Genomic DNA, 27,897 nt, shown 5'->3' with positions numbered 1-27,897 from the left:
ATAGTAGAAGACCAAATGTTCTTCTATAGTAGAAGACCTGGTGTTCTATAGTAGATTGTCTTCTATAATAGAAGGTCAAATGGTCTTCTCTAGTAGAAGACCGAATAGTCTTCTATGCCAGAAGACCGAATAGTCTTCTATGCCAGAAGACCGAATGGTCTTCTATGGCAAAAGACCGAATGGTCTTCTATGGCAGAAGACCGAATGGTCTTCTATGGCAGAAAACCGAATGATCTTCTATGGCAGAAGACCGAATGGTCTTCTTTGGCAGAAGACCGAATGGTCTTCTTTGGCAGAAGAACGAATGGTCTTCTTTGGCAGAAGAACGAATGGTCTTCTTTGGCAGAAGACCGAATGGACTTCTTTGGCAGAAGACCGAATGGTCTTCTATGGCAGAAGACCAAATGGTCTTTTATGGCAGAAGACCGAATGGTCTTCTATGGCAGATGACCTAATGGTCTTCTATGGCAGAAGACCGAATGGTCTTCTATGGCAGAATACCGAATGGTCTTCTATGGCAGAAGACCGAATGGTCTTCTATAGAAGGAGACTTAATGGTATTCTGTAGAAGAACACCTAATGGTATTCTGTAGAAGAAGACCTAATGGTCTTCTATAGAAGAACTCCTAATAGTCTTCTATAGTAGAATACCAAATGATCTTCTATAGCAGAAGACCGACTGGTCTTCTATAGCAGAAGACCGACTGGTCTTCTATAGCAGAAGACCGACTGGTCTTCTATAGCAGAAGACCGACTGATCTTCTATAGAAGAAGACCGACTGGTCTTCTATAGCAGAAGACCGACTGGTCTTCTATAGCAGAAGACCGACTGGTCTTCTATAGCAGAAGATCGACTGGTCTTCTATAGCAGAAGATCGACTGGTCTTCTATAGCAGAAGACCGACTGGTCTTCTCTAGCAGAAGACCGACTGGTCTTCTATAGCAGAAGACCGACTGGTCTTCTATAGAAGAATACCAACTTGTCTTCTATTGCAGAAGACCAAATTGTCTTCTATTGCAGAAGACCAAATTGTCTTCTATAGTAGAAGACCAAATTGTCTTCTATAGTAGAAGACCAAATGGTCTTCTATAGTAGAAGACCAAATGGTCTTCTATAGTAGGAGACCAAATGGTCTTCTATAGTAGAAGACCAAATGGTCTTCTGTAGCAGAAGACCAAATGGTCTTCTGTAGCAGAAGACCAAATGGTTTTCTGTAGCAGAAGACCAAGTGGTCTTCTACTAAAGAAGACCTAATTTTCTTATACTGATGGTCTTTTACAGAAGAATACCTTATGGTCTTCTACTGAAGAAAACCCAATGGTATTCTATTGAAGAAGGCCAAATGGTCCTCTATAGCAAAAGACCAAATCGTTTTCTATAGAATGACCAAATGGTCAAATCTACAAATGGTCTTCTTCCAGTCTTCCGTTAACAAAACTTTTTAGTCTTCTATATAAGAACTTGAAATTGTCTACTTGAGCCCTTCTTAATAAGTAGTCAGCTTGGTGTTTGGTGCAAAGTGTCGTTGACTTGGCAACAAATTTGACATTGGGTAGACCAATGCAGTTCATCATTTTTTGGCAATTTGAAGAAAAGAATACACAAGATGGAAATTGAATATGTATTTCAATATAATCTCCAAGAATTGATCTCTTCACTCATTCGAAATCGTTGCAATTTGCACGTACGCCAGTCGTGTCACTTTCAAATGTTCATGCGATGACAACCTTTGAACGATGGAAATGAAAAAATTACCAAAAATTAGACAAGTTGTGATTTGATGTTTTTTTTTTTGGTTTTTGGCAATCGATTGCCTAGTTATTCCGCGAGTTGTTTGCTTCATAATTATAGAGAAAGAGTAAAATCGGCGAAGAGATTCGGTAAAACTCGTCATAACGTCACTTATTATCACGAGTTGTGTTGTTGCTCCCTCCCCACTCGCATTGTTCTCACAAAGTCCAACCAACAATGGCATCACTGACCTATGGCAAAAATACGATCGCGATTGCCTGTTTCATTTCTTATTATTTGTTTATTGTCTGTGCCAGCCAATAGCTGCTATACCTGTCGTAGCCAGCATACACTTCAGCTGACTGTGAGTCATTTTCGTATTTTGTGATCGTCTTTAACTGAAAAAGTCAATAACTACCAGAAACAAATAACGTTTCAATTTATTGTTTAAACAACATCTTGCCATATTAAATATTTTTTAATAGCTTTTATGAAAAATATTTACCTATTTTGTCAAATTTAATTGAAATAATAACAACAATGTCATGGGTATTTTGAAAAGATGATTGGAGAGATCTTCCTTGTTTTATGGAAGAAGCGTGTATAAAATCACGTGCCGTTTGGATGTTTGCCAGCTATGCCGGAGATTTGACACAAAGCAGAAGACTGATAAATGTGTTCTTATTATTCAATATTCTAAGAAAATATCATCATCCCCGGAATTTGGGGGTCATTTTGAGGATGACATTTAAATTGGGGTAAATTTTAATAGAATATTTTTTCCACGCACATAAGCTGAAAATAGGCTAAGGGGAATTTAAGCCTGTAACATAAGTAAAAAAGCAGTAAGTTCGGCCGGGCTGAACTTTATATAACCTCCACCATTTGGAAGGAATTCGGAAACAAAATCTTGTTCATAAAAATCATAAAAATACCGAATATAGGGAGTTAGTGTTATATTGGGGGCTATACGACGACGTGGACCATGCATAGATAATTTTCCGTCACAAGCTGTAGTACCCATTACGAAATTCAAATACGAAACTTGAAACAATTTTGGTGAATAATGTCGCAAAATCATCGCAATACCGAATATAGGGAGGTACCGTTATTTTGGTATTTTCAATACCAAAAGTCCTGCAGAACAAACACACACCTGGGTAAAATTTTATTAACCTACTTTAATTCGTTGGGAAGTTAAATGATTTCCACAGACGGACAGACTGACGGACATCGCTAAATCGACATAGAATTTTATGCTGATCAAGAATATATATACTTTTTGGGGTCTAAAATGTTTGTATCGAGGTGTAATATGGTGGTGGATATAATGAGTTGATCGATTTTAAATGCGTACTATAACGTGTAACCTAAAAAGTACTAAACGGTACGGAATTTGGTACATAAAGTGGGGAAACAGCTAGAACTTCTGTTTTTTTAATCCACACTATAAGTGTACGAAAAGTACTAAAATGTACTACATTTGGTAGCATTTCGTATCATGTGGAGGTAAAAACTTGAAATTTGGAATGGGATTCAAAGTTGAGAAGTAGAGTCGATGTAAAGAGGTAGTTTCGCGAGTGTGTACTCATGTATACGAAAATTACTAAACGGTACTAAATTTGGTACAATTTGAATTTAGAGGAATGAATGGAACTGAAAAATTTAAAATTTGAAATTACCATTACTAGCGGAGAGTAGGATTGGGATATGGAGGAAGTTTTAGATATTTGTACTTATGTGCACGAAAAGTACTAAATGGTACTGTATTTGGTACATTTTCAATTTGGTTGAACCAATAGAGCTGGAATTCTGAAATTTAGAAATAAGATTACTATTGCATTGTATGACTGAGATTTATAGGTAGTTTTGAAAATTCGTTCTTATGCTTACTAAATGGTACTAAATTTGGTACAATTTAAATGTTAGGTGAATCAGTAGAGTAGGAATCCTGAAATTTTGAAAATAAGGTATCTATAGGACTATATGATGCAGGTGGTTAGGAAAAATTGTACTTAAGTGTTCTAAATATTACTAAATTTGGTAAAATTTTGATTTGGGTGAACCAATAGTATTCTGAAAGTTGGAAATAAGATTACTGTCGGAGGGTCACTGATGGAGTGTATGATAGATGTACCAAAGGGTTTTTGGAAATTTGCTCTATAAATGTACGAAAAGTACTAAAATGTTCTACATTTGGTACCATTTTGTATCATGTGAACGGTCAGAGGTAAAAAATTAAAATTTGGAATGGGAATCAAGGTTGAGGTGAAGTAGAACCGATGTAAGAAGTTAATTTTGGAAGTGTGTACTCATGTATACGAAATGTACTAAATGGTACTAAACTTAGTACAATTTGAATTTGGAGGAACGGATGGAGCTGGATCCTGAAATTTGAAATTACTATTACTGGAGTGGGATATGGAGGAAGTTGTAGAAACGTGCACGAAAAGTACTAAATGATACTGAATTTGGTACATTTTCGATTTGGGTGAACCGATAGAGCTTGAATTCTGAATTCTGAAACAAATGAGATTATTATTGCATTGTAGGACTGAGGTATGTAGATAGTTTTGGAAATTCGTACTTATGTGTACCAAATGGTACTAAATTTGGTACAATTAAAATTTTGGGAGAACCAATAGAGTTGGAATCCTGAAATTTAAAAATAAGATAACATTTAGGTAGTTATGAAAATTTGAACTTATGTGTACTACATTTAATACAATTTGGATTTGGATACATCTATAGAGCTGGTATCCTGAAAATTGGAAATAAGATTATTGTCGAAGTGTAGGATTGGGATATGTGGGTTGTTTTAGAAATTGATACTTATACGAACTTAATTGTACCAAATTTTGGTAAAATTTGGGTAAACCGATAAAGCTGGAAGACTGAAATTTTGGAGTGTAGGATTTCGAAATGGGTACTTATGTGTACTGCATGGTACTAATTTTGGTACGATTTGCATTTGGGCGAACCGATAGAGGCGAAATCCTAAAATTTGCAAATGGGATTACTGTTGGAGTGTAGGGTTGGGGTATCTTGGAAGCTTTGGAAATTCATACTTATGTGTAATAAATGGTAATAAATTTAGTACAATTAGGGTTTGTGTGAGCCGATAGGGGTAGAATCCTGAAATTGGCTAAAGAGATTTCTATGTGATTGTATGATTAAGGTATGAAGGTAGTTTTGGAAATTTGGAGCATTGGATTTGGGTATGTAGGAGCTTTTGGAAATTCACACTTATGAGCACTAAATTTGGTTAAATTTGGATTTGTGTGAACCGATAGGTGTTGTATGTGTACTATATTTGCACGAGAAACACTAAATGGTACTTAAATACTATAAACGTACGAAAAGTACTTAATGATACTTAATTTGGCATTGGCTCTGAGATCCGGAAATAGGGGTGGCACTGTTATTGTCTGTGCTTAAGATATGGAGGTGGCTTTGGAAATGTGTACTAAATTTGTTCTAAAAGTACTAAGTGGTACTTAATTGGGTATTTGGTGCACTATAATTTGTGGTTCTATATTTGGTAAAAAAAAAAACAAGTTAAAAAGTATGGGTCAGTTTTGCCGACAGATGTATACCCTCAGCCAATGTTCGATTATAATGACTTTTGTTATGATTATTCAAATTTTTGACCCTCTATGGAGTAGGTTCCGAAGGAATGGGCCAACATCGTCCATTTCTTATCGGACCTAAATAAATGTGATATAAATATTACGAAGTGCCAGGTTTGGGCTATATTGGTTATCACCTTCTCTTTATATGAGATATGTGATAATATTTAGAAAATGTTGAGGCACCAGATATAGTGGACAGATAAAAATATTGGTATATCCAAATTACAAGAAATTCAAATATTTATATCCAATTTTATGCGAATACATAAATTCAATATTCATCTCAGGTTTCTGGTTGAGAGAAATATTTAGATATAGCAAGTTGTAAAGAATCGCTGACTTATTTCCTAAATTATGACAGATACAATTATTGAAATTTGTTACCCTTTGTGGGTGAGGTACCAGAAGCGGTTCGCAGATATATCATTTTCACAACAGATATTGTGTTAGCAAAAATGTTTGTATGTGTGAAATTTGAAGAGAGTTAGGCGCTTATTTGGTTTTCTTTGAGCCTTTTGCTTTTCATAGTCTTGAACCCTATTTGGGCAGGTACCAGAAGAAATGTTCCGATCTCTACCACCTTTATAACTTGTGTTGATGAAATGTCTGAATGGAATGGGATGTTAATTTCGCATTTTATGAGCTTCATGGTTATTCAAAACATTAACCATTTGTGGGGAAGGTACCGTAAGTTGTGTACCGATATATTCCATCTTCACACCAGATCTTGGGCTAATGCAAATATTGTGATGTGTGTAATTTGAAGACAATCGGACACTTACATCACATTTTATAAGAGTTACAAATATTCAAAATGTTGTCACTTTGTGGGGGTGGTACTTGATGAAGTGGACTGAAATTGTCTATTTTCGCACCTATCATTGATTCAGATATTAGGATTTTCAAAGTAGGAGCAAAATCAGTTATCCTGTCTCTTTCTGTGCAGACCTTCTGTGGGGGAGGTACCAGAAGAAGTGAACCGATATTGCCCACCTCCGAACTCGATCTAAGTTTGATAATTATATTACGATGTACCTAGTTAGTTTGGACCAAAACGGATACTCCCTTCGAGAGACGGGCGGACATCGCTAGATCGACTCCAAATGTCCTGAAACGGATTTGGTCGAAAGAGACCTAGGGTCTAAAACCATTATTTCGACTAGGCACGTTTTGACCGTATCAAATGATATATACCCTCTCTAGCATTATAAAATGTCGTAGCCTCGGAAAGTTCACAATTTTGCAGCACAGCCCCAACTCATGTGGATTTTAACAAACCATCCCTTTCAGATTCCTTATCTTCTCATCAAGGACCATCCACACCAAATTTTGTTGCACTGTGTATTTTCATTGTTTTGCCAAAAATATTTATTCGGCACTTTTTGATCCATCGAATAATCCTATTGCGGATTTTTGTTAATTGCATTGTCTATTGACTTTTTCCGGCTATTTATTTTGCAAGTCTTAATGCATTTCCCTTTCTGTGAGAATGAAAGTCAATTTTTATTAATATTTTTATATTACAAAAAAAAAACAACAACAAAAAGTTCATTGTGCTACAATACTGAACAACGACAACAACAAAGGCAATCACGACTATCTTTTGTGCGTCGTTATCTGTCGACGCCTGCCGGTAGGTAGTGATTTTTAATTACTGTCAATCTGTCTTCCTTGTGAGAATGACAATAAAACGAGCGATTTGATTTGCGATAACTATTTTATTAATAGAACTACATATATTGAAAACTAACAGGAAGCATCATAATAATAAAAAAAACCTGTTATTTGGCGGGAAATCCGACATCTGTATAAATGTATTATGTGACATTTGTATTTGACATATTTTTTATTGCTAGAATTCATATTCATTTCTCTGCTGCACTTTCCAATCCCCGGCTTAAGTGACTCAGTGGCTTTCAGAATTTATTAACAACTTTTTCGGGTTCTTCGAAAATATTAACAGTTTTTTTGAGTCGTAAATTAATAAAAGGCAATTTTAACCATCAAAATCTTATATTTTATTCAAAAACAAGAAAACAACTACCAACAGAAAAGAAATGTTGAGACAAAGAAACGTGACTAAGTCATTGTTATCCTGAAATTTTAAATATTTATTCTCCTGACCATACATCAATATGTGCTTAAAGTTGCATGAATATTTTGAGTCAGCGAAACTTTTTAAACGAAATTGAAGAAAGTAATTTCCTCATATAGGACCTGTTGGTCATTCATTATCTCTTTATGAATCTTTATAAACTTAACATTTTACAAAGGTCCATGCTCACTCGCACATACTACAAACAAGTTTAAAAGTGTCAGTCGGTTCTGCCGACAGATGTATACCCTTAGCCAATGTTCGATTATTTAAATATATTTTGACTTCTTTTATGATTATTCAAACTCTTGGACCTCTATGGAGTGGATTCTGAATCATGGGACCAATATTGTCCATTTCATATCGGACCCAAATAAATACGATATAAAGGGTGAGAAAAAATACAGCAACAAAGTCAAACGCTATCATTTTTCCTTTTTTTAATTTTATTGAAAAAAGCAAAAATGTCGTAAATAGCATCAAATTTTGGAATAAGTTTAGATTTATTCGAATTGGTCACCTTTAGCACGAATTATGGCCTTCAAACGGCCAATGAAACCGCCACACGCTGCCCGAATATTGCTCTGCGGTATTTTGGCCCATTCCAGTGAAGCGCTTGCTTGGGGTGATCGACACTTTGGTATTTCTTAGTAAACCTTGCCAACCTTGCTTTCCAAAATACTCCAGACACATTAGTCCTGGTATCTGGAGATTTTTGTGGCAATTGTGCGCTGGATATGAAGCGAGGAACCTCATTGTGTATCCATTCTTGTGTGGCGCGTGCTGAGTGCGATGGTGCTGAGTCCTGTTGGAATGTTCAAGGTCTGCGGCCAAAATGTTTGCGTGCCCAAGGCTTTAATACACCCTCCAGAATATTTTCGCGATAATATTTGGCATTTATTCAGATGCCACGGTCCATTAATACGAGCGGAGAGCGACCATCGCCTGTTATGGCGGCCCACATCATCACCATGGCCGGCGCTTGAGTTCTGGTGGCCAACCGAAGATGCACATTTTCAGCTGTCCTCTTTGGCAAGTAAACACGATCATTTTGTTTGTTTACAAACTGCTGGACAACGAATGTTTTCTCATCGGAGAAAACCAAATTCGGCAGTTCACCACTTTCGGCCAAGCGAAGCAACTCTTTAGCTCTTTTGAGTCTATTATCTTTCGGTTGCAGTGTAAGTACTTGCACTTTTTGCTTTTTCAATGGCTTTACCCCGAGCTCATTTTTCAATATTTGCCGAATGGAATATTGCGATATGTTCAGCTCACGAGCCATTTTTCGGCCACTGCGACTCGGGTTTCGATCAAGTCGCTTCTTTACTTTTCGAACCATTTCTGCTGATGTTGCTGTTTTCTTTAATAACTTTTTTTCTAAAAAATTCTCACCAAAATGCTTTTGTACGCTTGTAAATAATATAATGAGCTGTCACTGGAATAATTTCAACAGCTGTCGGACGAGTGACTTGAAAATTACAGCAGTCTGATTTTAGTTGCAGTTTTTCCATTTTATGTCGCCTGCCAGCATCAATTTAACGGCATCTTCCGATATAAGTTATTGTGATGAATTTAGCCACATTTTGCCAAGGAACTGCAGTACTCTTTCGATTACAGGCGAACTTGCCGCTTAAAATCGACCGCGTTCGAATATAGAATCTCGATATTAAATATGAAAAAATTATTTTTATACCCTCCACCATATTAAATTTGTCATTCCATTTGTAACACCCCGAAATATACATTTGACACCCCACAAGGTATATATTCTCGATCAGCATAAAATTCTATGCCGATTAGCGATGTCCGTCCGTCTGTGGAAATTTTACTAAAATGTATATTATTTTACTAAAATGTATATTACGTCTGCAGCACTTTTGGTATTTAAAATTGTCCGTGCAGGTTCACGTCTTCGTATAGCCCACATATAACGGTACCTCCCTATTTTCGGTTTTTTGGTGATTTAAGCGACATTATTCACCGGAATTGTTTCAAATTTGGTATTTGAAGTTCGTAATGGATACTACAGCCTAAGACAGAAAATTCCACGTCAACGACTTCGTAATGACCACATGTAACGGCACCTTTCGATATTCGGTATTTTGATGATTTTAGCGACATTATTCACCGGAATTGTTTCAAATTTGGTATTTGAAGTTCGTAATGGTCAGAAAGATGTCTGTGCAGGTTGCACATAGCCCGCATGTAATGGTACCTTCCTACATTCGGTATTTCGAAGATTTTAGCTACCGATTTTTTTTTTCAAGTTTCGCATGTGAATTTTGTATTGGACTATGACAGAAGTTGCCTATGCAGGGATGTCGTAAACACCTTAATATAACGGATACATTCGATATTTTTAAGACTTAAACCGATTTTTTACGGATTTTATTTTCTTTGAAAATTGCCAATCTCGTTCCAAATGGTGTAGGGTATTCAAAGTTTGTCTCGGCCGAATTTGCAGCTTTTTACTTGTTTGGTCTTTATTGTATTGCTAGTCCAGAATATGTTTAATTTTTTCAGGGTGGCATAGTATTTTTTTCTGGCAACTCCAACGCAAAAAGTGAAAATAATTCAAAATACATCTTTGGGCCGTTTTCCGAGCTAGGTGTAATTTCTAAACTTAAAAAAGGAGGTATAATTAGGCTATGTTGGTGCTCAATGTCACTGAGACTTTTGGTCTACAGATCAGTATTATGTATGTTATCATTTTATAATGTATACTACCTTTTACTCTTTCCTCACTTACTTTTGCTGAGGGAATTTTCTCTCTTAAGTATAAATATTGCAATAAGTTATTGAATAAAATTCATTAAAATCCATCAATAAAATAACAATTTTAAAATACCAGATCAAAATTGTTTTGTTATACATAATATTTCACTATCGTACTCTCCTTATATTGAAAAAAATTGTCATGGGACAATAAGAAACTCCAACTTTGGCATACTATTTTTACAATTCTAAGTAGCTATTTTAAGTAATGACAACTTACCTCTTCATATTGTGATATTTTTATACCAAATGTTACAAAGGAATCTATTTCCATTGTCTTCACCTTTCTACTGTATGCACTTGTGCATATAAATAAATACAAACGCACACACTCATTTATTATGTCAACATTGTTAGAAAATAAACGCTTCAGCAAATATTGTAACGCATTTTTTACTGATAATTGCAAAGAAAAAAAAACTTTTTATATTTTATTAACAAAGCTGGAAATAAATCTTATGTGGAAGGTTGAATAGAACGGGCAGTAGAATATGTTGTTTGCCTGCTGATAATATAGTTTTCCTTTGTTAGATCTTATTGATAAAAAAAGTTTTATTTTTAAAATAGAAGAAGATACAATGGGGGTCAAACATGGGATACTGTCCACTTATTACTATACATGGAAGATTTGAATTATGGGTCAATATATTGTGACTCAAAATTAAGCTCGAGGTCCGGGGTGGAAAATCCTTTGGGAATGAAAGGCCTTGGTGAGTAAACTAAGACCTAGAAGTAAAACTTAATTATTCAAATGTCTGAGTAATGTCGTAATGAGTTGAAAATGGATCTACATATCTTCTTACTGTCATTGCGGCTTATAAGTCTCGTGGTTTCTTGAACTGTATTGAACGTACTTTAAGGTGAGACAAGTAAGCAAAAGCTATAGTCGTGTGGGGCCGACCATGTGATACCCTACAACACTACAATTTGTTAGAAGTCCCTTTATGTCCAAATCGATTTTGGAAGATTTCGCTTTTGAAATTATGGCACGGAGCACTAACCAGATATTACCCTTAGCATTTTGAACAGGGACATTTGCCCAATATTTACACACTCCGTCGTGCTGTTAGTTGTTGTGGTCCATTTTATAGCTAAATATAATCCAGTGGTCGTCCAAAATGCTACAATTCTTCCCTCTCTCTCTTCTTGGTCCATTTAAACACTCAAATATATTGCGGACATCTTTGAAAACAATGGGCCTAGCCCTTCTGAGCCTAACCCTACCCTTGTGAAAATTTTCGTGAGGATCGGACGATAATTGCAATCTATATATAATAACCCAAACCTGTATTGTACGGTGAAAAAATAATACAAAATATACACTTCAATATTCTAAGTCAAATTTAAAAAATCGCATGCGATAAAAAATATGAAAAAATATAAAAATGCCAAAAAATACTACAAATTCTATATTAACATTGGCATATTTTTATGCATTTTTTTCAGATTTTATTCTTTTATGCCAAGAGGGCATTTTCTGAATTGACAAAATTTGTCAAAATCGGTCCAGCCATTCTTGAGATATTAGCATTCTAGCTAACATCCCCTTCCTTTGTATATATACATTGTATATATTTCGCTATATATATATCCGATATATTTACTATCGGCATATACGTAACGGTCAGGATTGACCGGTTCGTCTACTTGTGATTTCGCCGGGATTAAAAATATTCATATCATATCCATTTGACTTTTATTTAACACAAATGTTATGGTCTATTTAACCCGCTAAATATTACCCGATGACCACCAAATTTGGATGACTTCTGCCCAGCCTAAGCTCTAGCCCCATTCTAAATTCGGCGTCGATTGGTCTATAATTGCGACCTGTAGAGCAACTGCAAAATCAGGAAATATTTCAGGTTTTCGTCCATTTCGACCCCTAAATATTATGTGATCATCTCCAAAAGCAATAGGGTTCTATTCTGGTTCTAGCCCCACCTCCATTCTAAATTTCGTGAAAATCGGACCTTAATTGCGACCTGTAGAGTGATTACAAATTAACATGGATAGACGGACAGACGGACGGATGGACATACATAGCTAGATCGACTCAGCTCGGCGAGATAGGAAGATCCATTTATACTTTCCTATGTGGGAAACCAATATTTCGAGGTGTAACATAATTTTTGGGCCAATCAAACTTATAACACCCCCCAACACATAGTGTTGTAGGGTATAATAAGAAGAGTTTAGGTTCAGTCGTATAAATCCGGTTATAGAATGCTATCAAAAATGTTCAATCTATTTAGAATTTCTAATATTATTCAGTCGATGTGGCCCCATGTTGGGCGCCATTCAGCAACGTCGAGTATTTACTTGTTTTTGGACGATAGGGTTACTCGGGCAAAGAATGTGGAAATCGAGGTGCACGTTTCGGGGTGGGAAGGGCCCTCAAATATGTGAAAAGAGAACAGTACGGGAGACCATTTGTATGAATGTATCAATTCACTCCTTCTTGTACCGACCCCACGAAAGGTCGAAATTTTCACAAAATAAAAAAAAAAAATACAAAGAGAAAGGATAATCCGATTTTGCTCTAACCTTGCAAATCCTAATATTTGCATCAGTGCTAGGTCAGGTGAAAAAATGGACAGTGTCGGTCCGCTCCAATAAGTACCTCCCCCACAAAGGTCAACATTTTGAATAATTATAACTCTTATAAAATGTGATGTAAGAGCCCGATTGTCTTCAAATTACGAGCATCACAATGTTTTTATTAAATCAAGGTCTGACGTAAAGATGGAACATATCGGTCCACTCCTTTTGGTACCTCCTACACAAAGACTGAAAATTGTAAATATCCATGAAGCTCATAAAAAGCGAAATTTACATCCGATTTATTAGGGGGGTATTTTTACCATTTTTAAAGCACAGCATAATCAACGGATGTACGTCCATAATTTGTACCTCCCTTTGGACTAATTCTTCGAAACAAAACAAACTCATTGTCCCAATTGCATTTTCACTAATTCAATCAAAATCAGTCTAATGTGGGTTATCATTTTCATTGAATAAATCAATTTGAACTTTAAACCCACCAACAACCCCGGTTCGTTATGACGTCAACCAATTGTAGAATGGTTGACTGACTGGCTGGCTAGATTACTGATAACAGTTCCAACTTAAAATTATAGGACAATTTCCTTATACCCTCAGTGATTATAATTGCCTTAAGGCTAATAATAACAATAAAATTGCATTATCAAATAATTGCTGAAAATTCTCAGCAGCATTTGTCTGATATTGAAATTCAAAAATTTTGTTTGTTTAAATTTCTTTGGTACTTCGTCATTTCCATTCGAGCATGGTTTAAAGTCCCCCTCGAATACAAAAAGAAAAATGTGCGCAAACTTGAGTTTGCTGAAATGAACCAAAACAAATCCAAAGTCCAATTGTCTGTCTGTCTCACTGAGTTGTTTTGTCTTGTGTCTTGTCTTGTTTTTATTGTTGTTTTATCATTTGTTTTCGATTGTTTCTTCTACGATTTGTAGAAAATAAAGAAACCGGTACACAGTACATGGTGAAAGTATGCGAACTTTCGGAAGTGGGATAGAGTTTTCTTTAGACAACTGATTGGTCTTCTATTAGAAGTTGGGTATATCATCTGCTTTAGAAGGCAGTTATACCGCCTATTTGTAGAAGTGTATTCTTGGTAGTAACATGAATCTGCGTTAAGAAGACGGAAAAAAGCCCAATCAGAGAGAAATGAGAGGCTCAATCAAAGGAGGTGTATCGAAATGACCTAAATCAGTACTTCTGCCAAGTAGTGTAAGAAAAGGGATTTTGGAAATTATTTTTAAAAGTACCAAAGCTCTGAAAATTGGTACCATTGATATTGAAAGATCGGAAAAAAAAGATACAGATATCAATTTATGAGTGTGGCATTTTCCACTACGACCAATAAGAGGGCACGAAAAAAACGGTACTAAATATTTCGTTTTAAGTATTGAGACTGAGAGAGAGAAGGAGAGAGAAAAAGAGCAGCAGCTCTCGATTCTCGTATGTGGCTTCGTCTATGATAAAATGAATTATTTCTTAACTACGAAAAGTGGTACACAATAGATCGGGAATAGCGAAATCTTACGTATGTAAATGTACAAAATTCGACAAAAGGATACAAAAAGTAAAAAAAAAAACCAAGAAAAAAACATTTAATTTTAATACCTTAGGATAAAGGAAGACATATTCATGGGAAAATGTGCCAAAAATCATCAAAATACCGAATATCGGGAAATACAGCTATATGGAGCTATACAAAAACGTGGACCTATACATACAATGTTTGAACAGACAGATGAACATCGACTTCGAATTTTATGCTGATTATTAATATACAGGGTGAGATAAAAAAACTGCAACAATGTCAAACGCCATAATTTTTACATTTTTTTTTAATTATTATTAAATGAAAGCAAAAAGTTGTCGGAAATAGCATCAAATTGTTGAATAAGTTTATATTTGTTCGAATTGGTTACCTTTGGCACGAATTATAGCCTTCAAACGGCCAATAAACCCGTCACACGCTGCCCGAATGTTGCCCTGCGGTATTTTGGTCCATTCCCGGCGAAGCGCTTGCTTAAGGTGATCGAAACTTTGGCATTTTTTAGTGCCAACCTTGCCTTCCAAAATACTCCAGACACAATAGTCCAACGGATTGGTATCCGGAGATTTGGTGGCCATTGTGCGCTGGAAATGAAGCGAGGAATCTAATTTTGTAACCATTCTTGGGTGGCGCGTATGGAGTGCGATGGTGCTGAGCCCAGTTGGAATGTCCAAGGTCAGCGGTCCAAATGTTTGCGTGCCCAAGGCTTTAATACACCCTCCAGAAAATTTTCGCGATAATATTCGGCATTTATTCTGATGCCACGGTCGATTAATACGAGCGTAGAGCGACCATCGGCTGTTGTGACGGTCCACATCATCACCATGGCCGGCGCTTGAGTTCTGGTGGCCAACCCAAGGTGTACTTTTTCAGCTGACCTCTTTGGCAAGTAAACACGATCATTTTGTTTGTTTACAAACTACTGGACAATGAATGTTTTCTCATCGGAGAAAACCAAATTCGGCAGTTCACCACATTCGACAAAGTGAAGCAACCCTTTTGCTCTTTTCTTTCTTTTGCGATGTAAGTTCTTGCACTTTTTGGAATTTCAATGGCTTTATCCAGAGCTCATTTTTTATATTTGCCGAATAGAATATTGCGATATGTTCAGCTCACGAGCCATTTTTCGGCCACTGCGTCGCGGGTTTCGATCAAGCCGCTTCTTTACTTTTCGAACCATTTCTGCTGATGTTGATGTTTTCTTCCGACCACTTCCTTGACGTCGGGCTAGCAACCAGTGTCACGGTACCGAGCGATGGTACGAGACACAAAAGATTTATTCACATTTAAATGCTGGTGTGCTCTAACGATAGCCACTTATGGTTTTCCAACCAAATATAAAGAAATCACTCTATCACGCTTGAATTCCATCACGAATAGCTTTTTTTCTGGAAAATTCTCACCATAATGCTTTTGTATGCTTGTAAACAATATAATGAGCTGTCACTGGAATAATTTTAACAGCTGTCGGACGAGTGTTTTTGAAATGACAGCAGTCTGAAGTTGGTTGCAGTTTTTTATCTCACCCTGTATGTTTGCACCCGTTTACCTTCGAATTTCTACCATCTCGTAAATCCTCAAAAAATTATGTATATGTTTTATCTCAGAGAGATGTTCGAGTCTTCTAATAAAGTGATGTCATCTAACTTTTCATCTCTACAGTGACAAATATCTTCCACAAAGGAATCTGCAATGTTTTATTTTGTTTTGTGGTTTTTCATACAAGATTTACATACTGTTGCATATTTTGTTTTTTGCTGTGCATATGCCACCGATCATCACAATTGACTGGCTGACTGGCAGCAGAGAGTGGGTGCTCTGTCGCGTCTTTACTGGCGTCTGATTCAAATATCCATTGGAGTAATTATGGCAATGTTGTCGCATTTGATTTTAAGCTCGCGCTCTCTGCGGTTAGGGGCTCTTGGCGGTTGGTGTTGTGAATATCAACACATCATGTACATACATACTTTTAGACATTTGTATGTCTGTACCAATGTGCGCAACATTGCCCATTCGCCGGCGGAGTGCACTTGGATGTAAGTCCAAAGTCTATTTCTTTAGCTACTTTAAATAGGCATTTGTTCGTTATACGCCTAAACAAATAGCCGGTATTTATTTCTGTATGGTTGTAGTTGTTGTTGTTGTTGTCATTGGATTTACTATTTTTTATTTACATTTTATTTTGTTTTGAAAAATTTACATATATAAACTCAAATGTGTTTGAACTCTTAGCACATGCATGTGAGCAGCAAAAACGAAGCATGTGCCTCTCATCTATCTAATGAATTAAATAGTAAGCTTGGAACGAGACCACATTTGTTGTTTTTGTTGTAATTATCAAAAGAAGAAATAAATAAAGCGAATTGAACAGAATCGAATAGATAATTTCAAAGTGATGGCGTCTTAAATAAACAATGCTTCAGGAATGGGATGTTTTGAATTTGTCGCAGCAAAACTAAAAAAGAAGAAAAGATTTAAGTGGTTATTTTAGAAATTACTATTTAATTGATTAATATTGTGATACTAAAGGGTGATTTTTTACCTATTATCTTTTTGGCAGTACTGGTTTCGTGTTTTCTTTCACTATCTTCAGTCTGGTCTATAATTTATATTAATTTCAGAACGGCTGAAGCTAAAATGTTGACATTTTGAGTGAAAGTCGCTTTTGGTCCAAAGGGGTCAGATAAGACTGGGTTTTTGGAAATTCGTACTAGAACGGTACGAATAGTATTAAGCGGTACTTATTATGGTACCTTTTGTATTTGAGGAAGACTCTTAAATTTGGAATGAGGGTCATTAATGGCATGTATGATAGATGTACTAGTGTTTGTTTTGTTTTGGAAATTTACTACACGACACTATAAGTGTACGAAAAGTTCTAAGATGTACTACATTTGGTACCATTTCGTATCATCCAAACGGTTAGAGCTAAAAACTTGAAATTTGGAATGGGGATCAAGGTTGAGGAGTAGAGTGGATTTAAGGAGTTAGTTTTGGAAGTGTGTACTCATGTATACGAAAAGTACTAAACGGTACTAAATTGAGTACAATTTGTATTTTTAGAACAGTTGGAGCTGGTAGAGTTGGAATCCTGAAATTTGAAAATAAGATTTATATTGGACTGTATTTATGAAAATTGCACTTATGTGTTCTAAATGGTACTAAATTTGGTACAATTTGGATTTGAATGAACCAATAGAGCTGGTATCTTGAAAATTGGAAAAAAGATTACTGTCGGAGTGTAGGATTGGTATATGTGGGCAGTTTTGGAAATTTGTACTTATATGTACTAAATTTGGTACAATATGTATTTAGGCGGACCAATAAGGATGGACTTCTAAACTTTGGAATTGGGATTATTGTGGGAGTGTTGGATTGGGGTATTTAGGAAGCTTTTGAAATTCGTACTTATGTGTACTAAGTGGTACTAAATTTGGTACAATTGAGTTGAACTCCTGAAATTTGGGAATAAGATTTCTATTGGATTGTATGGTGCAGGTAGTTATGGAAATTTGTAAGTATTTGTACTAAATGGTACAAAATTTGGTACAAATTGGAATTGTGGTGAAAGGATAGACCTTGAATTCTGAAATTGGAAATGAGATTTCTATGGGGCTGTATGATTGAGGTATTGTGGTAGTTTTGGAATTTTGGAATTTTGGGTTGTAGGATTGGGGTATGTAGGAAGTATTAGAAATACGTACTTATGTGTGCTAAATTTCGTACAATTGGGATATGTGTGAACTGATAGAATTCTGCATTTTTATATAGAATCCATGTTGGTATAAAGTTTTGAGAAAAGCAGGTGAACTTGGGAATGCGTACTCGAAAAGTACTAAATTGTACTAAATTTGTCGTTGAATGAATGGATTGAGCTTGAATCCTAAAATTTCATATTGAGGTCACTGTTGGTTTATAGGATTTAGATATAGTGGTGGTTAATTTTTATTATGAAAAAGCGTTGAAATGGTTTTGGCCACAACAAATGTGGAACTGTTTGGGACTATGTATAACCATTTTGCAAGGGATTAACTAATATGCTCCTCGATAAATTTCAAAAGATTTTGAGAGTTTTTGGTGCAAGAAGTAAACATTTTTCTATTACTCTTTTCAATATTGAGATGGTGCAGCTGAAAAGTTAGTACCATGTGAAATATTTTGTTTGGAAATTTTGTCCAAAAAATAACCAAAAAATTGTGCATTTTGGTGGCTAAATGCGTTCTCTGTCAAGAATTGGAGTGAAGATCAGCCAGAAGCATTGTAAAAGCTACCAATACATTCAGAAAAAATCACAGTTTGGTGCAATTTATGGGCTGGCGACGTCGTTGGACCGTACTTCTTCAAATCAGAATATTTTCCTTCTTTAAATTCAAGAAGATCATCACCAAACCGCATTCCCATCCCTGGCCGAAACGTGACTCTTGATTTTGAATACACCCAGTGAGCCAGCATGTGAGTGAATGCGTGTATTCCAACATCAAGTGATATGGGCGGATTTAATATGTTTTTTCCTATTATTTTTATTTTTTTTTTACAATTTGTTTTCGTTTTTTTTTTTTTTTTGCAAGCTATTCTTGCTGCATAGCAGTTTTCAATTTGTTATCTCATTCTCGCCGAGATTTTCATAAAATTTATGCATAGTTTATTAAATTATAACGATCGCTGCCCTGGTTGTTGTTTGCTATTATTGCTGCTGCCACTATTTCAAGTTGTTATTGTGGTTATTTTTAGTCCGGCAGTGTGCGTTGTAGGCTATGTAAATTAATCTCTAATAAACAACATTTTGTGCGGCGCATACACATTGTTTTGGAATTCTAGTGAATGTTGTTTTTTATATAACTATAACGCTGATAATAGAGAGGAGGTATTATTAGCTTATTCTTTTGTTTGTAAATAATCACTTAGAGGTTGACAATTTTTATATGTATATCGACTTCTAAAAAAAAAATATGAAGGACATGGCTTATTTGGGTAGAACAATTTCCTAACTCCTCTCTGGCAAGCGGGAGTATAGGGTGAAATGAAAAAAACTGCAACCAACTTCGGGCTGCTGTCAATTCTAAGCCACTCGTCCGACAGCTGTTAAAATTGTTCCAGTGACAGCTCATTATATTGTTTACAAGCGTACAAAAGCATTTTGATGAGAATTTTTCAGAAAAAAAGTTATTCGAGATGAAATTCAAGCGTGATAGTGTGCTTTCTTTATATTTGGTTGGAAAACCAGAAGTGGCTATCGTTAGAGCACTCCAGCATTTAAATGTGAATACATAAATTCAATAAAATTTAAAAAAAAAATGTTGCAGTTTTTTTTATTTCACCCTGTATATGGGAGCTATATCCAAATCTTAGCCGATCTTGATAAAATTTGGCAAAGGTATTTCCTAGCTTTATAAGATATCTGGTACCAAATATCATTGTCGTGGAGAGCATATTACGAATAAAGGCCAAACGGATGAAACATATATATGTGAGCTAAAGCTATATCTGAACCTATTTTGAAAAAATGTGATGTCCTTGCTTCTAGACCGAATTCGGTGGGATGTGTTAAAATTTAGGTAATTTGGACTGTTATTGGCCATTTGGTGCACAATTAACCCGAAATCGGTTGTGGATATATGTATATGGGAGCTATATATAAATTGGAACCGATTCTCACCAAATTAAATAGGCTTCATCCTTGGGCCAAACAAATATTGTTTGGAAATTTTATCCGAATCCAATTATAAATGCGACCTGCATTCTGTTCACAAAATTACATGGACAGACGGACGAACTGACATGCATAAATCGATTCAGAAAATGATTCTCTACGAAGATCCTCAAAAGTAACTATGGGTCTACCTCGCTTCCTTTTTCGTGTTACAAACAAAAAACAAACCCTTACAACTATGTGGTGTAGGCTATAAAAAGCAATGATTACGGCTAGGCTGGCCTTTGAAAAAAGCTTAAAAATCCAGAATAAAAGCTCACTGCCATTCAAAAAAATTGTTTTTCAAAAATTAGTTATTTTGGCTCTGCTGGATTTTTTATTAAACCACAGTTATAGTTTTTTTTTTCTGTTTCTTAAGATCTTATCAATCCAAGAGTTCCTCTGATCTTCTAAAAATAGTCTTAAATTCCACCATATTATAAATCCTCGTTGCATTTATTGTTGCAGAAACGACGCACAACTTGTGATGCAGTAGAGGTTGCTATTGTTTAAACCGCGGTGGAGTTTCATACTTTCAAGACGACATGGACGAATTGACTTTTTAGAATTGTTTTAGTGAGTAGTTCTTTTTTTTTTTTTTGTCAGCTACATTTGTGATACATTTGAACATCTTCCTGATTTAGATTCCAGCATTTCATTTACATTCCATGTAATATATCTTAAGTTCATCCAACATAGTGTAGGGTATTAATATGTTGCTCATTTAAAATCACCACAGTTTTTATAGTGATTCTTTTTATTTGTTGTCAATAAAATATAACGCATCTATTTTTAATGTCATTCCAGGTTTGCAAATCTACCAGCGGATAATCTAACGCCACAACACTTGTCGCCGCCACCAGAGAAATATTGGAGCATGATGGCCTACAATAATGCCAAGTTATGTAATGTATTGTTTGCTGCCAAGCTGGCAAAGGTGAGTTAGGGGAGAAGGTATTCAAAAATTGTATCTGCATTTATCTGTTATATAATTTTTATGATGACTTTGAATTTCATGCAGGTTCAATTCGTATAAATGCAAAAATGAATATCAATTCAAAATTCGTTGCAGCCAAGCAAATAGATTTATATTTAAAAATTTTTGACAGAGCAATATTGGTCTTCTTTGTACCCAAAATGGTAAATTACAACAAATTCGGTGGGAAAAATTAGCCTGAAACCTAAAAAAATCAATAATCCATAATATCCACCATATTGGGACTAAGGGAACAGTGCCCTATTTTGAAATTTCCATGGTAATATTATATTCACTAAAAACTCGAATTTTAAATTGATCAATATACGTCACCCTGTTCCTCTGTGCTCAGTATTGAACACCTAGAATAGCAAACAGGGTAGTATAATGAGAAGAAAGCACCAGAAGTGGGAAAATACAAACATGGAGGCCTTTTTATTGAAAAAATATAGTCAAAACCTTCAAAATACCTAAAATTAGCGGGTGTGATTACAAAAAAACTTTACCTAAACAAGGCAAACATTACAAATTTCTGTAAGCGAATTAAGTATCCATTAAGAAACCAAAATACAAAACTATAGGTAATTCTGTTGAAAATTGGTGAGATGAAAAAACTGCAACCAACTTCAGACTGCTGTCATTTCTAAGCCACTCGTCCGACAGCTGTTAAAATTACCCAGTGACAGCTCATTATATTATTTACAAGCGTACAAAAGCATTCTGGTAAGAATTTTCCAAAAAAAAAGTGGTTCGAGATGGAATTCAAGCGTGATAGTGTGATTTCTTTATATTTGCTGGAAAATCACAAGTGGCTATCGTCAGAGCACTTCAGCATTTAAATGTGAATAAATCTTTTGTGTCTCGTACCATCGCTCGTTACTGTGATACTGGTAGCGTAGCCCGATGTCAAGAAAGTGGACGGAAGAAAACAGCAACATCAGCAGAATTGGTTCGAAAAGTAAAGAAGCGACTTGATCGAAACCCGCGTCGCAGTGGCCGAAAAATGGCTCGAAAGCTGAACATATCGCAATATTCCATTCGGAAAATATTGAAAAATGAGCTCGGGGTAAAGCCATTGAAATTCCAAAAAGTGCAAGAACTTACACCGCAAAAGAAAGAAAATAGACTCAAAAGAGCTAAAGAGTTGCTTCGCTTGGACGAAAGTGGTAAACTGCCGAATTCGGTTTTCTCCGATGAGAAAATATTCGTTGTCCAGCAGTTTGTAAACAAACAAAATAATCGTGTTTACTTGCCAAAGAGGTCAGCTAAAAATGTGCACCTTCGGTTTACCACCAGAACTCAAGCGCCGGCCATGGTGATAGTGTGGGCCGCCATAACAGCCGATGTTCACTCTCCGCTCGTATTAATCGACCGTTATAAAATTATCGCGAAAATATTCTGGAGGGTGTATTAAAGCCTTGGGCACTCAAACATTTTGGCCGCAGCCCTTGGACATCCCAACAGGGCTCAGCACCATCGCACTCAACACGCGTTCCTCGCTTCATTTCCTCGCTTATCCGGGTACTAATCCGTTGGACTATTGTGTCTGGAGTATTTTGGAAAGCAAGGTTGGCACTAAAAAATACCAAAATGTCGATCACCTCATGCAAGTGCTTCGCCGGGAATGTTCCAAAATACCGCAGAGCAACATTCGGGTAGCGTGTGACGTTTCATTGGCCGTTTGAAGGTCATAATTCGTGCTAAAGGTGACCAATTCGAACAAATCTAAACTTATTCTAAAATTTGATGCCATTTTCGAATTTTTTTGCATTCATTCAATAACATTTAAAAAATGTAAAAATTATGGCATTCGACTTTGTTGCAGTTTTGTTTATCTCACCCTATATCGTATAGCACTTCAAAATCGGTACACGGGCGTTATATTTAAACATGGACATATACGACTATTGACCAATGAAAGTACCCATTCAGAACATTATATACCGAATTGCTTAGAGATTAAAGAATATTTCAAACGCCTAACCAAAATCGTTTTGAGAATGTCATCATCCACTGTTTACTGTACCACACAAATATCCAATCTCAAAACCGGCTTAATATCGTGTTGACTCACGTGCACAGTCAAACGCCTAATAAACATAAAATTAAAATAAATCTATGACATACTTCCTCACACCCATCGTCCGATCGGAATCGTTGCGACATTTGCCAAAGGATAGAGTATCAAGACTTGTTGTGCAAGACACGAGTAGACAGCAACCAAAAAATAAAAGAAATTCTGACAAATAAATATGATACAAAAAAATATAATACATATTCGATTTATTTGTTTGTTTTTCATCTTTTTTTTTTTGTCTGAACTTGTTCTTTCTTGTACACGCAGCTACCACATGGCATCTTAAAGCTGCATCCATCCAATCAATAAACCAGTATTGGATTAGTCCACCAACAGAACCCGGTTTGATAAGAATAACACAAAGAAGAAGAAATCATTTCTACATTGTGCCAATGCAGCAGGACATTCTGCTTCATGTTCAAAACGTAAATGCGTATATATGTATGAACGAAACTCAGTACGCAAGAGGAGCGGGTGAAATTCTTCACCGGGTGATCATGTGTTGGCAAGATGATTGGAAGAGTATATGTATTTTCCTTTAATTTAATAAAAAGGGCTCGTTAGGTATCTGCGAAAGTTACTTTAATTTACAGAATATATTCATGACCCCAGTAGGTGGTCATCGAGGACGTGTAACAAAATGACAGTAGAAATTTAAAATTTACAACAACTAAAGATTATTATTTGTAAAAAAGCTGTAAGTTCGGCCGGACCGAATTTTGAATACCCTCTACCATTTGAAACGAAATTGGACATTTTCAAAAAAATAAAATCCGTTAAAAATTCTGTTTAAATCTTAAAAATACCAAATGTAGGAATGTATTGAAGTCTATGCGATGACGTGGACCTGCATAGGAATTTTTTCAGAAGCCATGACAATATTTAAATGCTAAACTTGAAAAAACAAAATTTGATAAATAATGTAGCTAAAATTATCGAACTACCGAATATAGGGAGCTACCATTATATGGTGGCTATACCAAAACGTGGACTTGCACAGACAATTTCTATCACAGGCTGCAGTATGCATTACAAACTTCAAACACGAAATTTTAAACAATTCCGTTGAATAATGTCGGTAGGTACCGTTATATGGGGACTATACGAAGACCTGGACCTACATGACCCATTTTCAATACCAAATGTCCAAATACCAAATGTGAAACTTTTTTTGCAGCTGACCTTCGTTCAGGGCTTGAGAATTTCTCCTCTGAGTATGTCCAACTCCGGTAACACGAACCAACATTTTTCTAAATTTGATACTTTTTTAGTGGACGGCATTCGGCCTCCTGTGTATATTTTAAGCCATATCATATTTGGTACAGAGGAATAAATGCCTCTGTCTAGTTTGGTGGAAATTGCTTCAGAGTTGGATATACCACCCCTCTGATTCCTAATCATGTCTGCTCTAAAGCCATAATACGCATTCAAAACACATAATACCCTGATCACAGTGTGGTGTAGGGTATAAAAAGGTTCATAGTTGTTAGGATCTACTTCACATAAATTTCCAATATAAACCATTATTTGTTACGGGTATTTCTACTAAATATGAATAATTTCACTTTATGCCACTTTTTAAGGATGAAAAAAATTAACCATCTTGTTACTACGTTTTTTGAAAATAACGATAAATTTTTCCCTACTCTCGTGTTGTGTATTGTATAGGGTATCATGTGGACCACTTTGTCAAGCGTTGATTGGTACTAATGTAGGATAACTGATGACCATCTTCACAGGCTACAGATTACACCGTAATGCATTTCTTTAATTTTTAAATTTAAATTGATACTGAAAATTTCGTCTTTAATAACCCAATTTAATCATTTAACTGTAACCAACACATGACATATTCCCTGGATCCATAATAACCAAACTATCATCTTTTTCTTTCCAGCTTTGGAAGCACCGTGGCATTTCTGTGTTCTCTGTCCACCCGGGCAATATGGTGTCAACGAGTATACAAAGGAATTGGTGGTTCTACCGTTTACTGTTTGCTTTAGTGAGGCCATTCACTAAATCGCTGGTAAGAATCAAAACACCTTTGGAATCAGCGATATATTCTTATTGTTGTTGTTGTTTCTTAATTAATATCAATTTAAATATTAAAAAAGAATATTTGTGGAAACAACAACAAAGACATAAGAACGCCAGAAGTTTATTTACACCACACACACCATTCCGAAGGTTACGGGTTATTGTAATTTGTTTTCATTCCTTTGTTTTTTTTTTCTTTTCTTTTTTATGCAGCAACAGGCGGCAGCCACAAGTATCTATTGTGCCACTGCCAATGAACTGACTGGCCTTACAGGGCTTTACTTCAACAATTGTTATTTCTGTGAGCCAAGCAAATTGTCGCAAAATGAGAATTTGCAAAATCAACTGTGGGCGATAAGTGAGGAAATGGTGACACGGCTCAAGGAACAAGGCAGCCAACAGCTGTTATATTAAGGACAAAAATGATGGACCCCTTTGTTTTTCTATTAAATTAGTGATGATTTTTTAACCAATAAATAAAGTAAAAAATTAAAGTGATTATGTTTTTAAATAGTTTTTTTATTTTTAAAATATTTTTTTTTGGTTTTTTATTTTCTTTTCATTTCGAGTTATTACATTTAATACAGCAGTCTATTTATGATAGTTGTATGAAAACACAACTTAACAATGCATAATAAGAAAAGAACAAGTAAGTAACCCTAAAGCAAGGCTATTATTTGATTTGTTTCCCTTTTTTCAATTTGTTTTGCGATTTTCTGTCTGTATCAGGTCATTGAGAAGCCTTGCAACTTACATGCTAGACAATTTTCTTAATATTATACAAAAAAACAAAAAAAAAAACTAAAGTGCCTCTCTATGTTATCGTATGTATGTATATCTTACTAACAACTATAAGTGTTATGATAATTTAGGATTTGGGATGATGTATTTTGGGGGGTATGTGTATGTGGTTGGAATACTTATATTAATGATATGGTGACTAGAAATCAGATACACGCCCCTTGCGTTCCCAATCGCCGTAACGTGTGGGTTCTGGACCAGCAGGACCGCCAATTTCACCGGTGTGTGGGTTAACATTGTTGGGCCATGGTCTCAAGGGTTCAACTTCTTGGAAGGGATGACGTGAGAATTCATCCAATTTACCCAATGGTGTTTTGGCTCTCAATTTCTTTTGGAATTCCACAAAGCGGGCACTTTTAGGTTTCAGGGTTCCTTTAAAGGTCTCTCCTTCTTGCAGGCGAGCCGAAGAGGTGGAGAAGCAGGCCACTGGAATAAAAGAAAATGGATATAAATTAAAATCATGTTTTTTAGGAGATTGAAAAAAATATGGCAATTTTGGAATGGAAAAAACTAAAAAAGTACAACCACCACAAATTAACAAAAAATCTTAGGATTGTTCTTCTTTGCCGATTAGATGAAACTATTTTGAAAAGTTTTCTACAATCCAATTGGATTCTTGTTGGTAAAACCAAACTTCAAAACAATTGGATATATAAATAACACAGATTTTAATCATCTATTCTATTTATTTGGATCAAGGTTTGAAATTTCGGAAAATCTATTTAAAGTCGCATTTATAACCCCTTGAAAATCATATTTCTTATGAAGTCTTCGAAAGAAATACCCAATTTAAAATTTCTGAAACGACGATTTAAAAAACGAGAATGTTTTTTGGAAAAATGGTTTTAGTTGGACCAATTGTGAGTTCATGATCTTCTCTTACTTTTTGGAAACAGATTAAAAATTGAGCTTGAAAAATATTTTCCAATAAAATAATAGCTCCCATTGGGGGATAAATGCAGTCAACACACACTGTGCCATCCAGACTTAAAACCCATAACTAACACGCAATTGTGTCCAAATTGTTCTCCAAATCACGTTTGTCATTTATGTTTCTAACACGCACTTCTTCTGGCCAATGACCCATGCCTTGTGGTGGCGACCAGATTCCAATGGATTTTCATCATCAAATGTTGTTCAATGTTTACTTTTGTGGCCAACATGCGATACACTCCCTTACCTTGTTTGGTGACTTGTGGCATCAAGCGGCTGGTTTGTTTCACAATTTGACTCATTTTGTATTGATTTTTTTTTTGTTATCTGGAACTTCACGAAAAAGACTCGACTACTGTTTCTTTTTTTCGAACAGAATTGCTGATTTTCTTATTGAAATCTTCTAACTCCGTATGATGTTTTGAATGTTACACAATGTGAACGAATTGTTTTTCTCGGTTTTATTTTGTGCTTTTGCTTTATTGCCGTGTGGCACGTTGATCTGACGTTTGTAGTTATACAATTGACAACTTTGGAATGAATGCTTGCCATTTCGTGCCAATCAGCCGGTTTTATACCGACAACTGACATATCCCTCTCATTCGCACATATTCTCAGCGTACTCACTCTCTCTACGGCAGAGGCAGCGCAGTCGCCCGAACAATGTCCACAATACAATCCACGTACACAAAGGCAGAGCACCGCTGTTGACAAACAAACAAACACACATTTTTTGTTTACATTTTTTACATATAAATATATATAAACATCCATACATACATATTAAATTGGCTTATCTCAAAATGTTGCTTCTCTCTGCCAGCCGTTTTTGTTTATATACAAGACAACAACAAATCCAAACTCTCGTGACTTTGCAGCAAACGTTGGAGGGAGAATACGAAAAAAACATGTAACGGACGCGTACATGGGTACTCGTTTCGCAGTTATATGGATGTACGTCGTTTTATGCACGTATGCCGGCCACGACCGCTCTTGTAGCTAGTATACCCCAATTACGTTTAAACATTCATCAATTTCTGAG

At 35.7% G+C, this 27,897-nt stretch overlaps 2 protein-coding genes across 2 annotated transcripts in view; one reads left to right on the top strand and one right to left on the bottom strand.

The window, feature by feature from the left end:
• The window catches only part of LOC101887524 (WW domain-containing oxidoreductase), a 43,704-nt gene extending 18,072 nt beyond the window's left edge, over positions 1-25,632 (top strand). The window contains exons 6-8 of the mRNA XM_011296229.3: positions 20,839-20,968; positions 24,982-25,110; positions 25,335-25,632. Coding sequence (XP_011294531.2) covers positions 20,839-20,968; positions 24,982-25,110; positions 25,335-25,535 — 460 coding nt within the window. The 3' untranslated portion in view covers positions 25,536-25,632. The remainder of the gene's footprint in view (positions 1-20,838; positions 20,969-24,981; positions 25,111-25,334) is intronic.
• On the bottom strand, positions 25,620-27,416 carry LOC101887696 (succinate dehydrogenase assembly factor 4, mitochondrial). Its single transcript, XM_005188430.4, has 2 exons — positions 27,103-27,416; positions 25,620-26,348 (listed from the first exon to the last, which is right to left on the bottom strand). Exons 1-2 carry the CDS (start codon positions 27,155-27,157, stop codon positions 26,062-26,064), a joined length of 342 nt encoding a protein of 113 aa, XP_005188487.1. The 5' UTR covers positions 27,158-27,416; the 3' UTR covers positions 25,620-26,061.
• Positions 27,417-27,897: the final 481 nt, after the last annotated feature.

Source organism: Musca domestica, unplaced genomic scaffold (genome assembly GCF_030504385.1).
Source record: "Musca domestica strain aabys unplaced genomic scaffold, Musca_domestica.polishedcontigs.V.1.1 3, whole genome shotgun sequence".
Lineage (NCBI taxonomy): Eukaryota > Metazoa > Arthropoda > Insecta > Diptera > Muscidae > Musca > Musca domestica.
Note: the sequence above shows the minus strand (reverse complement) of the source record. Positions and strands in the feature narration are given on the sequence as shown.

Excerpts from the sequence above, each read along its gene's own strand:
- LOC101887696 (XM_005188430.4), bottom strand. The coding sequence starts at position 27,157 with ATGAGTCAAATTGTGAAACAAACCAGCCGCTTGATGCCACAAGTCACC. Across the intron at positions 26,349-27,102 it reads GCCACAAGTCACCAAACAAG|TGGCCTGCTTCTCCACCTCT; the intron begins GTAAGGGAGTGT and ends CTTTTATTCCAG.